Below are 13324 nucleotides of genomic sequence, written 5' to 3'. Positions count from 1 at the left end.
CAAATCTTTTTTTTTTTTTTTTTTTTTTTTTTGCGGTACGCGGGCCTCTCACTGCTGTGGCCTCTCCCGCCGCGGAGCACAGGCTCCGGACACGTAGGCCCAAAGGCCATGGCTCACGGGCCCAGCCCCTCCGCGGCATGTGGGATCCTCCCGGACCGGGTCACGAACTCGCGTCCCCCGCATCGGCAGGCGGACTCCCAACCACTGCGCCACCAGGGAAGCCCTGTTTATGCAAATCTCTGTCTGACTTAAAACACAGTTCCAGCTCCAACTCTTCCATGATGTTGTCCTTGATCTTGCCTCACCCCCACTCAGGAGGACCTGGCCTGCCCCTCCTCTTGGTTCCCACAGCCTCTTCCAGCTCTGACTATAGCATGGGTCAGGCTGTCTTCTGTGATTATATACATATACAAACACATTCACATACGTGTATTTATACATATACATATATACATACATATTTATACACACATATACATATACATGCCTTGCTCCCCCTCTAGACTGTAAATGCCCAGAGTGGGTTGTGTTCCTCTATGTATCCTTCATAGCTTTTACTGTCAGAACCCTGCCCTGCACAAACCCTTCATAACTGTGGAATGAATTGGGACATGGAACTCAGGGATCCAAGTGACATATGAGAAAGCCACAGATGGAGATCATGTTAGTGGGGTTTGGATGGTTGTTTACATCAATGGGGCCTGTATGCCATCTCACATTATCATCCCAACAGACCCCCGGGGGTCTATTAGCTCCATCTTTCTGATGAGGGGACTGGCAGGCTGTAGGACTCAGCAAGAGGAGCTAGATGGTGAGTGGCAGTTTTGATCCTTGCTTCTCAGTGGCAAAGCCTTGCTTTCTCTCCTCCCCTTTTGGTACTTTGCTTCCTCTCATGTGAGGCCTCGTTACTGCTCCCTCCTGGCCCTACTTTCTCCAAGCCTAATCAGTCCCCTTTGGCTTTGGGAAGCATATTTTCCAAATCAAGAATTGGAGTACATTGTCTGACAATGACATTTGTACTTCAGAGGTGACAGGTCAGAATATGTTTGAATTGGGATTGTTCTGGAAAACTGAGGGTGCCTTTTGGCCTTGGGTACTTCCTATACTTTGCTACAACTTGGGGGGGCACTCACCAACTAGGAAACTGGTATTCTGGTTCTCCCCGGAGTGCAAAACCCTGACGGAAGAAATGAATTGTTAGGGACGCTGAAGGAGACCTCCTAAGGCCAGTGTTAATCTCTTCTCCCACCTCCTGTCTGTTTGTCCCTCTTGCCTGGATTCTCCCCCTCAGCAGGACCTAATGCCTGCTGCCTCAGCTCTTAGCCACAGCCAGCCGCTACTGCTTTCTCCCGCGCTGCTTTCCTTCATCTCCCTTTGTCTGGGGTCTTTGTCTGCGGTCTCCCTGCGGTTCACAGTCCTCCGCCTCCCCTCCCTTTCTCCCTGGCCTGGCTGCTCCCTCCCTCTCTGCGGGGGCCCGGAGGCTCGGCGAGGGGAGCGGGCTGGGTTGCCATGGTCACGTCGAAGCCCGCTGCAGCTGGCCAGGGCAGCTGCTCCCGGGGCTCCGGATGGGCGGACAAAGCCAGGCGGCCTTGGCAGCCCCAGAGCCGGAACCCTAAAGGCCTGAGACTGGGGGGACTGGGACCCAGGATAACCCTGAGTTGGAGGTGAGAGGGAGAAAGCGAGAGCCGAACAGGGAGGGAAGGAGTGGGGACTGGAGTTGGGCCCTCCCCTCTTGGGGAGGGACCGGGCGGTCCAGGCTGGAGGTGTGGTGGGAGGAGGGGAGTGTGCCTGAGCCAGAGGGGTGGGGAGGAGGGAAAGGATGAGGAATAGAGTTGGGGGCCGTGGTGTGGCAGATGGGCTGAGGACTAGGATGTATCCAAGTAACCAACCAAGAGGTCTGGGGCCTCTGTGTCCTGCCTTCAGAAGCAGGTTTGCTTCAATCTTTGGAGTTGGGGCCTCTGTCTCCCCTGGTCTGTCCCTCAGTTGTCCCTTCCCTTCTCAGCCCCTTACTCTTCTCTTCTCCCCAGTCCCTTAGTTTCAATCCCCGTGCCTCCGTCTTCCTCTTCTCCCATCTCTGGGTTTCATTCCAACCGCTTCTTCTCCCCTTTGTCCTTGTTTCACATCCCCTTGGTGTATCACCTGAGGCCTCTCTCTTTCCTGCCCTCCTCTCTGAGTATCCCCCCACCCTTTCCCCATCGTCTCCACTCCAGTTCACTTGCTCACCCAGCCCTTTTCGCCAAACTCCACTCTTCCCACCTTTTGTCGTATGCCCTCTCATCCCTTTCCTCTCTCTGATCCCCAGTTCCCCTCTGCCTCAGCCTCAGTTTATCTCCTGCCTCTCTGAGTTCCATCACCATGGCCCCATCTCTTTCCATCCACCAGGCTGCCCACAGCTGAGCTCTGTCTCATCTTTCTCCCTGTGCTATATCATCTCTTCCTCCTCCTGCTCCTGGGCCTCAGTTTCCCATGTGGACTTGGTGGTATCAAGGCCCAACTCACACCCAGGGCCTTGTCCACCCCCTCACTCTGCCCCCCACCCCCCAGTGGATTCTCACTCTCCCCAGCTGCTGACCCAGAGGCAGCTGCATATCTCAGGAAGGGGACAGCAGCTTGTGTGGGGGGCCCATCTGGCCCATCCTCTCTCTCACTGGTCCTGCTGGGCTTCCCTGTAGTGGCCCAGTACTCTGCAGGCCCGAAGCTGCCCTCTTCTACATGCCTCTCCTCACATTTTTTCAGCTGTTCCTCCTCCTCTCTTTCCTGGGCAGCAGAAGGCCACTGGCTTGAAGGGGAGGGAAGCCCTGAATTGGAGGACACGGATGGGGGAGGGGTAGAGGGTCCTTTGGGGGCTCAGGAGGACATGGGGGCCTCTGGAGCTGTGAGTGATTCAGGAGATGTGGGATGGGCTCTGGGCACCACGGATGGGTGGGTGGATACACTAGGTCTTTGGTACTACTCTGGGGGCCCCTGAATGGCTGGGATTTCCCTCTCTGGCCCCTGAGAGTCTCGGCTCAGAGCCTGGCATTCCAGCCGGCTCCAGCCCCCTTTCCGCTGTCACTTGACTCCACTGGGCCCCAGCCCTGCATCCCTCCCACTCCTCCAGCTCTGGGCTGGGTTGAGGTGGGCATCACCGACTAGGAATTTCTCCTGGGGGAGAAGAGGGAGCAAGGGTTTTAGGATTCTATGGTTTCTTATACTCTCCGCAGTCGACCCTTCTGTCTGGCACCGCCATGCCACCTGGCCGGGGTCAGCGTGGGCCTGGGCTGTGGAATGTCCCACTGGGGTGTGAGGGGCTGTTCCTCCTTCCCTGAGGGGTCTGGCTGCAGCTCAGCCGGGCCGCCTGCCCGGGGCTTCCCGGGAGCACAGCCCCGGGAAGGAGGGGCTGAGAGTCCGCCCAGGTGAGGTTACTTGGGAAACCTTGGCCCCACCCCCGGCCTGGCTCCACCCCCGGCCCAGCCTCTCCGGTCCCAGCTTCCCCAGCTGCCCTCTCCGGAGGGGTAGGTGCGCCGGGGGAACCCTGGGGGTTTGGTGGGAGGGGACGATGGGAAGAGGCAATTCTCAGGGTGGCCATGGGGCTGTCTGTTAGTGAGTCCCTTAGCAGTTGGGGCGCCCTAGGGTTTGTGTGTTGACCCGTGAGTTGGAGTACGTGCCCATATGTGCCTTGGCCTCTCCCAAGGGCCAGCCTCTTCCTGGCAGTGCTTTTGTGTACTTGTCTGGGACTTCGTGTTTCTTTCTTGGGACTGTTGTCTGGGACTGCACGTAGGGTGAGTTTATATCTATCTACTGTGAGGTGCAATGGGGCAGAAATCTGCAGTGGCGTCAGACCTTACCCTGCAGGTGATTGGTAGGTGTGGGGTGTGGAGAGAGGTGGTGGGGCCCCAGGTAGCGCTGAGCAGGGTGGCACAGTTCCCACCACAGCCCTTCTGTCCTGCCCACCTCACCCAGCAGCTCTCCCGCTCTCTTTCTCTCACATTGGGTTTGTACCTAGTCTCTCTGCACCTAACTTCTCTGGGTCTCGTGTTCTGTTACTTTTTGTCTGTGCGTGATTTTCTCTTTGCCCCGCATCCTCCTCCTCATCCCCACCACTCACCTTGTCCGGGCCTATCCTTGCCAGCGGTCAGACCCTCCGACCCCACCAGGGCAGAGCTGGCTGCCCTGAAGAGGACTCCCGGGCTTTGAGCAGGGAGCCCAGGGGAACCAGGACCTCGGAGTCTGGACCCCAGGGTCCTTGAGAGGACTGGGGAGGGCCTTGTGGAGTTATGGGGAGGAACTGGAGGTGGAAGTAGAGAGAGGAAGGGGCTGGGAGAGAGGGGGCTGGTCCTACGGCTGGGTTGGGGTGTAGAGGACCAGAGGCTCAGCGGGCGCCAGGTTGAAGCAAGGTTGGCAGTGTGAAGAGAGTAGGTCTAGGAGGCCAGGTTGGACAGGTGAGCCCTGCTCCCTTCCCCCATTCAAACTCCTGCTGCTGGACCGGGCGCCGGGCCTGTGGGAACGTGCTCCTTCCCTGTGCCCTGGGGCTGCTCCCCTTCACCTCCCTCTCCAGGAACTGAGCCCAGAAAAGGGGAAGTAGGGAGGCGGGCCATCCCCTCGTGGGGCCTGGGAGTAGGGGAGGCCCTGAGCGGTTAGCCGCCGGCCCCCTGCTTGGGCCGTTCTTCTTTGTGAGGATCCTGGGGGGGGGGCTGTGGGGGGGTGGGGGGGGATGGGCACGCAGCGCCGGGCCGGCGGCGGGGACGGCTGCGCGGTTACCTGGGGGAGGCCGGGGCGCGCGGGGGGATGCGGGGTGGGCGTGGCGGGGCGTAGAGGAGCGCGGGGCCGGGAGGGCGGCGTCAGGCGTGGGAGCGGCGGGGCCGGTTCAGCCCGGGACGGGGAAGGGAGGGCAGCGGCCCGAGCGCGCGGCGAGCGGGCAGAGGGGGGAGCAGGGAGGGGGAGCAGGGAGGGGGAGGCGGCGCCTGGGTCCGAGCCGTCCCAGCCCTGGCTCCTCTCCCCGGAACAGGCCCCCGACAGCTGCTCTCGGGAGCCGCCTCCCGACACCCGAGCCCCGCCGGCGCCTCCCGCTCCCGGCTCTTGGCTCCCTCCGCCTCCCCCTTCCCGCGCCCCGCCGCCACCAAGGAGGCCCCGCTTCGGGGTCGGACGCCGGGGTCTGCCGTGAAGAGCGATGAGAGGTAGGAAGAGCGGCGGGAGGACCCCTGCGGGACGGAGGGAAGCGGGTGGCGGCCTGGGGCTCCGGAGACGCGCGATGGCCAAAGGATGAGGACCTGGCCGGGAGGCGAGATGTTCCCGGGCTGGACTTCGTTGTACAGCGCCGCTAAGTCTGTCCCTGCCCGTCTCCCCAGTGCTCTGGCTTACTGTCTGAAAATGGGGGGGGGGACCCCTGACCTCCGAGAAAGTGTGTTCCAGCCTTGAGGAAGGACCCCCTTTACCCAGTATGGAGGAACTGAACCCCAGGAAGACAGGTGCTCATTATGTGGTCCTACTGAATCATCTCCCGGCCTCCTGGAGAAGTGGGCCTGTCCTCCTACTCGGCCAGTCTCTGCGGGCATCTACTAACTGTTAAGCCTCCATCCAGCCAGCTCCCAATTGGGCAGCCTGGCCTCAGCCCAGCAGAGAGAGGGCCTGACACCATAACCTGCCAGTGACAGTCGTTCATCCACGGTTGGATGGTCAGTTGGTTCTGCCAGGAGTTACTGTCATTGCCCAGTGAGCACCATCCTCAGTGTCCCTCCCCCACTCCCTCCTCTCCAGCCTTCACCCTACAGGTCCCCTGCTGGCTGGACATTCCTTTCCAGCACCTCTACCCCCAGCCAGAGTCTGGTGCTCAGACTCACTGTTGCTGAGGGCACATAGTGTGTCCAGAATTGAGTGGTACAGTGGAGATGAAAGCTGAGCATATGGGAAAATAGAGAAATGACTTTTTATTTGGTCACTCCAGCCACCCAAGTTTCCTTCTGTTCCCCACTCTCTTGACTTCCCTCTGGCTTGGTCACCTTGAGTATTAGGGGGTGGGCCCCAGTTCTCTTGGGATCCTGTGCCTGAGGACCTGAGTGTGTGTCTCACACTGTCCTCTGATTGTAGGAGCATGTTTGTCATTTCATGTTCACAGGTGTCTAAAGATGACTATTAACTAAGTGAGGGGATTGAACTTGAAAGAATGCCGAGGTGTGGATGGAGGTGATGTGTGCGTGAGTGTCCGTCCATGTTTGCCTTGGCTGGGGAGTCTATGTGTGTGATGGATTTATGAGGATGTCACATGTGTCTGTCTCTGAAAGTCTGTAAGACAGTTGTGTGTGTGTGTGTGTGCGTGTGTGTGTGCGTGTGCGCGTGTGTACAGAGCTGTGTGGGTGTTGTCTGGGGTGAGGGTTGGGGGTTGGGAGAAGAGGGTGAAGGGCTTGTGGCAGAGTGTTCCAGCCCCTGGCTTCCAGCCTCATGCTGCACCCAGGGGCGGTACATGGGGGGCCTGATTGACTGATTGATTGTAGTGGGGCTGGGGTAGGTCTTCTGGGCCTGTCCTTGGTGTTTGTGACCCAGTGGAGAGAAATGGGGTGACAGGGTGTCAGAGAACAGATTGCCCCAGACGGCTCTCTGTGTGTTTCTCTGCTTGGCTCTGTGCCCTGCGCTTCGAAGCCTGCTCTGTTTACCTCTTGCTTTGTGTTTCTCTCCCTGTCTCCCCCTGCCTTCTATCTTCTGCCTGTCTTTGTATGTCTGCCCCGGGCTCCTCTTGCTTGCTCCGTCTGGCTCTGATGACTCATCTGGGATAGGCATGAAGGTTACCCAGGGGAACAAGGGCCCTGCTGTTCCCGAGAGAGGTGGGGGTGGAGAGCAGCACCCAGGAATTCCAGGCCGGCTGCCTGGGGCTTCGGCAGCTTGCTCCCCTGTGCCAGCTCCCAGACCCCCAAGGGACCAGGCATGATGCTTCCGGTTCCAGCTCTCCTTTGATACCTGGGTCCCCCCATAACTCAGTCAGCCCCCTCAGCTGCTGCTTTGGGGCTGTGGGGTCTCAGCTGCCTCTTACATTCCTGCCCTAGAGCATTGTGGGAGCAGCTGGAGGAGGACAAAGGGATGGGGGAGTATCCCCCCACTCCTCCTACCTCCTGGGGTGACCAGGCTTCCCCGTCTTTAGATCCGCCCTCATCTCCAAGGCAACTCAGCCTTTTCCTCGGCCCTGGGCTCTTCCTTCTGAGGCAGCCCCCTTCAGAAACTGGGAACTGGGGGGATAGGATGTCGAGGTCTTAGGAAGGGAAGGCAGAGCAGGGAGAGGGGATGGAATGCTTTGGACCTGATGGCAGAGAGGATCAGGGTTTGAGGGGTGGCACTAGGGGTCCCAAAGGATTCCAGGGCCCAGAGAACTCAGAGCAGACCTCTGCTGGGAAGAAGACAGGTCAGGATCGATTTTCCTGGGGCTGGGGCTGGGGTTGAGGCTGGGGAGGGTAGATACCTGGGTTCATAAGGAGTTGTAGTTGGAATGGTTTTCAGGGCGCAAGCTGCCAGGGGCCCAGGGAGGGAAAAAAAAAAGCAGGGATTCTCAAGCTTTAATAGGCACAGGTCACCTGGTGATTGTGTTAAAATGCAGACTCTGATTCAGCAGGTCTAGGTTGGGACCTGAGATTGTGCATTTCTCCCAAGCTCCCAGGTGTGGCTGAGGCTGCCGGGTCAGGGTCCAGCAGGGGTACAGAGGACACTGAGATTGGAAGGTTGCTGGGGTCCCCCGCTTCGCTTAGAATTCTGGTCTCCTCGGTGGGGAGGGGACCAGAATTTAGCTCAGTGTCTGGCACATGGGAAGCATTCTAAAAATATAGCTGATGCTGTTAAACAGTGACTGTTGTTGTCATTTCACTGCTATTATCCCCAAAGCAGCCCATTCTGTCTCTTCATTATTGGCTGTGAGCCAGTCTCCTGATTGCCCTTTAACTAACCTCCCCCCTCATTATGTCCCCTGCAGAGATGTCGCCCCCACCCCCGTAGGCCCAAGGGATCAAGAGCAATGGGGCCAGGGGCCCTCTCATTTCTACTGCTGCTGCTGCTCTTGGTGGCAACAGGAGATGCTGACATGAAGGGACATTTTGACCCTGGTGAGGAGACTGGCTCTTGGGTCCCTGAGGGATGGGGCTTGGGAGACCAAGTTGGGAGCCTTGACCCTCCGTATGCCTGTGTTCACCTAGCCAAGTGCCGCTATGCCCTGGGCATGCAGGACCGGACCATCCCGGATGGTGACATCTCTGCTTCCAGCTCCTGGTCAGACTCCACTGCTGCTCGCCACAGCAGGTAGCTGGCACACCTGGGCTGCCCCAGAGGGAACCCCTGGGGACTCTACTTTCCCTTCCAACCCCCTGCCCAAGCCAATAGGCTTCTGAGAGGGTCGATGCCAATGAAGCCCCCCACAGTACTGGGGGGGGTGTTAAATACTGGAGAGAGAGGCAGACCTAGGGCCAGATGTTCCCTGTGACTTCCTGCCCCCTCCCAGGCTGGAAAGCAGTGATGGAGATGGGGCATGGTGCCCTGCGGGGCCGGTGTTTCCCAAGGAGGAGGAGTACCTGCAGGTGGACCTGCGGCGGCTGCACCTGGTGGCGCTGGTGGGCACCCAGGGGCGGCACGCAGGGGGCCTGGGCAAGGAGTTCTCCCCCAGCTACCGGCTGCGCTACTCCCGGGATGGCCACCGCTGGATGGACTGGAGGGACCGCTGGGGCCAGGAGGTGAGGCTGGCAGGGACAGTGCCCAGGGAAGGCTGGCTCTCCTCTGTCCCCCCGCTGTACCACCTATCCACTGATGACTCTGCAATGTACGCCCTCTCTAGCCCGGACATCTCCCCTGAGCTCCATCTAGTGTTGCAACCCTGACCACTTTCCACCTAGATGTATTACAGTCATCTCAAACTTACCATAAACTTCTCAAGCTGAACTTGAGCCCCATTCCCATCCCAAACCTGCTCCTCCCCCAGCATTCTCCAGCTCAGGAAATGGTACCACCATAAGCTAAGATGATATCCCTGATTCCTCTTTTTCTCCCACCTCCTACTTCCAAAGCATCAGCAAGGCCAGTCTGTTCCACCTCCATGATATTTCCTGAATCTGCCCACTTCTTACCACCTCCACCTCTACCCCTAGGCCAGGCCCCCACCATCCCCAGCTTAGATTAATGCAGTAGTCTCCAAACTGTTCTCCTTGCTTCTTTCTCTCCTGAAGTCAAATCTCCACCTGGAGGCTACATCCAGGGTACTTGAGAAAATGCAAAGCAGATGCCTCACACCTGGCTCACAGCCTTCTGCTGGCTTTCCTCGCTGCCAGAACAAAAGCTGAGGTCCTTTGTGGGTGCAGAAGCTTAGCCTGTGCTGGCTCCTGTCCACATCCCTTACCCCTCTCCCCATTCTCGCTCCACCCGGGCCATGCTGGTTTTCTTGCTGTTCCTGGTACATGCTAGGGCTCACCTCACAGCCTCGGGACACCTTCACTTGCTGTCCTCTGTGCCTGGAAAGCTCCTCCCCCAGCTGTCCACAGGCTCTCCTCCCTCCATTCAATTCTCCCCGAAGATATCACCTCCTCATAGAGCCTTTTCTGACTCGCCACCTCCAGCTGCCTCTTGTTTGTCACAGCTGTTTCTCCTACTGGACTGTCAGTTCTACAGGAGAGGGACTGATGCTCACCCCCAGGAATGTGCCTGGCTGGTGCAGAGTGGGTGCTCAGTCAGCATCTGCTGAGTGAACAGAGGGAATGGGTGAAGGAAGAGGGGAAGCCAGAGCAGGGGTGCAGAGCCATGAGGGACTGGGTAGAATCTGGGCACAACAGGATGAGAGACTTAGAGGTCAGGACAGACCATCAGGCCCAGAGAGGTGTCAGAGGGCTCTGCTGCAGCCCCTTGTCTTACAGATGCCTGGCTGTACTCCATGCCTTGGGTGCTCAGTGCCACCCTTCATGGGTCTCTTTGTGGCCATTGTGGGCTGGGCCAGGGAGCAGCTGGTGGCTGGGAAATTACATCCGATCTGGAGCCTTCCTCCCCCATCCACCCCTGCGTCCTGGCCCACAGGTGATCTTAGGTAATGAGGATCCTGGGGGAGTGGTGCTGAAGGACCTTGGGCCCCCCATGGTGGCCCGACTGGTTCGCTTCTATCCCCGGGCGGACCGAGTCATGAGCGTCTGTCTACGGGTGGAGCTCTATGGCTGCCTCTGGAAGGGTGAGTCATTCAGACCCCTGAGGATTCATTCCTGTCCTGGGGACTGGGAAGTGGGAATGGGGGAGAGGGGCATCCAGGATCCTCTCTCCTGTTGGGAATCTGTCACTCTGAGTGAGGAGGGGACTGGCCAGCATTGCCTCCTCCATGCCAGTGGCCTGTGGAGGGATACGAGAGAGGGACCTGAAACCTGCCCAGGCCTGATGCAGGGGTGGGGGATGGAGGCTCCGTGCCCCTAACGCCCCTCCTCCCCCTGCCCCAGATGGACTCCTGTCTTACATGGTCCCTGTGGGGCAGACGATGTACTTATCTGAGGCCGTGCACCTCAACGACTCCACCTACGATGGACACACCACACACACCGTTGGCGGGTGAAAGAAGCGGGCCCCGCAGGACATGGAGCCTGGGGTGGGAGAGTGGATGGAGTGGGTGGGGGAGGGGGTTGTCTGGGCAGTGAGAGGGAAGAACTGCAGAGAGCCATGGCTTAGGTGGGGCTCAAGGGACAGGACCAGGATTGAGGGATAGCAAGGTGACCACTAGCTAATGTGACACTTTGTGCGAATTAGAGAAAGGCCTGCCTCTGCTAAGACACTTAAATCTGTTGCAAATTATCACAATAAATACATCATAGGTTGAGCGGTGTCCCTTAGAGGCGGTGCCTTTGTATAGCATGTGACTTCAAGGTGCCCTAGAGAATCCTGGGTGGGGGTAAGAGAGAGCTGTGTGAGGTTGGGGCAGGGGTGGGGGGTTGCTGGGCTACGCTGGCCAGGCCACTGGAGGATGGGGGTTGTAGAGCACCCAGATAGGCGACACTTTCTTCTCTTCCAACCTCTTCTAACTCGCTCTCCAGGCTGCAGTACGGAGGTCTGGGCCAGCTGGCAGATGGCGTGGTGGGGCTGGATGACTTTAGGAAGAGCCAGGAGCTTCGGGTCTGGCCAGGCTATGACTATGTGGGATGGAGCAATCACAGCTTCCCCAGCGGCTACGTGGAGATGGAGTTTGAGTTTGACCGGCTGAGGACCTTCCATGCCATGCAGGTAAGTGCGGCCAACTCCCAGGGAGGGCTCTGAGACCAGGGTGAGTGCCCTGGGGTGCTCGCTCGGGCTCTCCTGGACTTGACCTTGTGTCCTTCCTTCCTTCCCCCAGGTCCACTGTAACAACATGCACACGCTGGGAGCCCGCCTGCCTGGCGGGGTGGAGTGTCGCTTCAAGAGGGGCCCTGCCATGGCCTGGGAGGGGGAGCCCGTGCGCCATGCCCTGGGGGGCAGCCTGGGGGACCCCAGAGCCCGGACTGTGTCAGTGCCCCTGGGCGGCCGAGTGGGCCGCTTTCTGCAGTGTCGCTTCCTCTTTGCTGGGCCGTGGTTACTTTTCAGCGAAATCTCCTTCCTCTCTGGTAAGCCCCTGGTCTCAGCCTCTGGGATTACTAACCCATAGTGCCCTCGAATAACCACTCCCGGCACCAATGAGACTTTACAAGTAAGGCCGCCCTCAAGAATTTGAACACTTCCCTCCCCCTTTCCCCCTGCCTGTCTCAGTCTTTCGTTTATGAGCCCGTCACTCACGACTGATGTTGAGCAGTATGACAGTGTGGTTGTTAAAACATTGAAATATTCTGCGCTGGTTGAGAAATAGCCTCTTCTCTAAGCCTCCTGACAGCCAGGACCCCCACCCTGGGCTCTCCTCAGGAGTCCCGCTTCTCCCCACAATCCAGCAGCTAAAAGATTAACGTCCAGCACCGCCACAACCGTCCAGGACCCTCCAGGATCCTCCAGGATCCTGTTCCACCGCCTACCCTGGTTGGTTGGTACATGTGTTGAGTATCAGCCCTGCTCCTACTCCTCACCGAATAATAGAATTCCCTCGGTCTCGTGCATGCGTGCCTCCCTTTGGTCGCCTCCTCCCGATCTGACCTCCCCTTTTTTCTTCCTTCCCCCCAGATGTTGTGAATGACTCCTCCCTGGCTTTGGGGGGCACCTTCGCACCAGCCCCCTGGTGGCCACCCGGCCCGCCTCCCACCAACTTCAGCAGCCTGGGTGAGCTGCCCTGGGGCCCCCACCAGGGCGTGTGGGTCCTGTGTCACCAGTCCTCCCTGTGCCCCCTCAGCCTCCCGTGGTCCTGACCCTTCTGCCTCCACCAGAGCTGGAGCCCCGGGGCCAGCAGCCTGTGGCCAAGGCCGAGGGGAGCCCGACTGCCATCCTCATCGGCTGCCTGGTGGCCATCATCCTGCTGCTGCTGCTTATCATCGCCCTCATGCTGTGGCGGCTGCACTGGCGCAAGCTCCTCAGCAAGGTGGGCAGGGTGGGGGTGGGCAGCCTGGGGCGGCCGGGGGAGGGGCGGCCTGGGGAGGGGTGGGCGGCCTGGGGAGGGTGTGGAGACTGAGGCCAGTGTGAGTCGGGACTCCTGCGCTAGTTAGGATCCAGCGGGGACCACAGCGCGCAGTCGGATGAGAACAATCTGAGGGAGGCTTAGTAAGGAGACCACGTGGAAGGATGTGGGCGGGGTGTACGTAAATCACGAGAAGCAGTGCAGTTCCCCAGCCTGGTCACCGCACAGCTGCTACCATCCCTGGGTCTGTGGGGTGAGAGAAGGAGGCAGTTACTGGAACGCGGGAGGAATCTAGGAGGAGTGTGTGGAGAGGGAGCCTGAGAGGGGGCAATGGACCTCGGTTCCAGGATGCAGCTCACCTGGGTCCATCCCTTAGGGAGGGGCTGGGAGAAGAAACACCCTGACCTCACTTCCTGTCTGCCCTCCAAACTCCTGCTGAGGCTCCTGTCTGGCCAGCCCAGACCCAGCCCGTGGATGCAGTCCACACTGATCGACCTCTTGGGGCAGAAGCCCAGAGGGAGAAGGTGGCGAGTGGAGCTGGAGGAGCAACTGGAAGAAGTGCGGCACACCCTAAGCCCACGTCTTCCAGGCCAGAGTCCAGTGGTGGTGATACGCGTTAAAGTTAATAGTTACGGACTGGTAGGATTTGGGTTGGAATCCCATTGTGGGACATCAGGGAACCCACTTAAATGCCCTTCAGTCTTTCTTCACCTGTGAGATGAGTTAGTAGTACATACGACTACAGGACTTCGTGAGGACTGAAGGAGGGAACACGGGTGTAGGATTTTTGATTTTTTTTTTTTTTTTTTTTTTTTTTTTTTTTTTTTTTTGCGGTACGCGGGCCTC

At 58.9% G+C, this 13324-nt stretch overlaps 1 protein-coding gene and 1 long non-coding RNA gene across 8 annotated transcripts in view; one reads left to right on the top strand and one right to left on the bottom strand.

Annotated features, from left to right (window-relative positions):
• LOC114484245 (uncharacterized) overlaps positions 1-4645 on the bottom strand; it is a 73589-nt gene extending 68944 nt beyond the window's left edge. Inside the window, exons 1-2 of the long non-coding RNA XR_003676911.2 lie at positions 4088-4645; positions 1134-1177 (exon numbers count right to left, since the gene is read on the bottom strand). This is a non-coding gene — a long non-coding RNA (uncharacterized lncRNA). The remainder of the gene's footprint in view (positions 1-1133; positions 1178-4087) is intronic.
• Positions 3468-13324, top strand: part of DDR1 (discoidin domain receptor tyrosine kinase 1) — a 15712-nt gene continuing 5855 nt past the window's right edge. The window contains exons 1-11 of one of the 7 annotated variants that reach the window (XM_055079615.1): positions 3468-3494; positions 4988-5156; positions 7931-8060; positions 8151-8253; positions 8453-8681; positions 10009-10156; positions 10416-10524; positions 11004-11190; positions 11300-11546; positions 12091-12186; positions 12291-12442. In XM_055079615.1, coding sequence (XP_054935590.1) covers positions 7973-8060; positions 8151-8253; positions 8453-8681; positions 10009-10156; positions 10416-10524; positions 11004-11190; positions 11300-11546; positions 12091-12186; positions 12291-12442 — 1359 coding nt within the window. In that variant the 5' untranslated portion in view covers positions 3468-3494; positions 4988-5156; positions 7931-7972. Of the gene's footprint in view, positions 3495-3592; positions 3842-4749; positions 5157-7930; positions 8061-8150; positions 8254-8452; positions 8682-10008; positions 10157-10415; positions 10525-11003; positions 11191-11299; positions 11547-12090; positions 12187-12290; positions 12443-13324 lie in introns of those variants that run through there. The other 6 variants (XM_007106343.4, XM_028479203.2, XM_028479204.2 and 3 more) reach the window with 6 other exon arrangements.

The sequence above is a fragment of the Physeter macrocephalus genome, chromosome 18 (genome assembly GCF_002837175.3).
Source record: "Physeter macrocephalus isolate SW-GA chromosome 18, ASM283717v5, whole genome shotgun sequence".
NCBI lineage: Eukaryota > Metazoa > Chordata > Mammalia > Artiodactyla > Physeteridae > Physeter > Physeter macrocephalus.
This window is presented reverse-complemented; position numbering and strand designations above follow the sequence as displayed.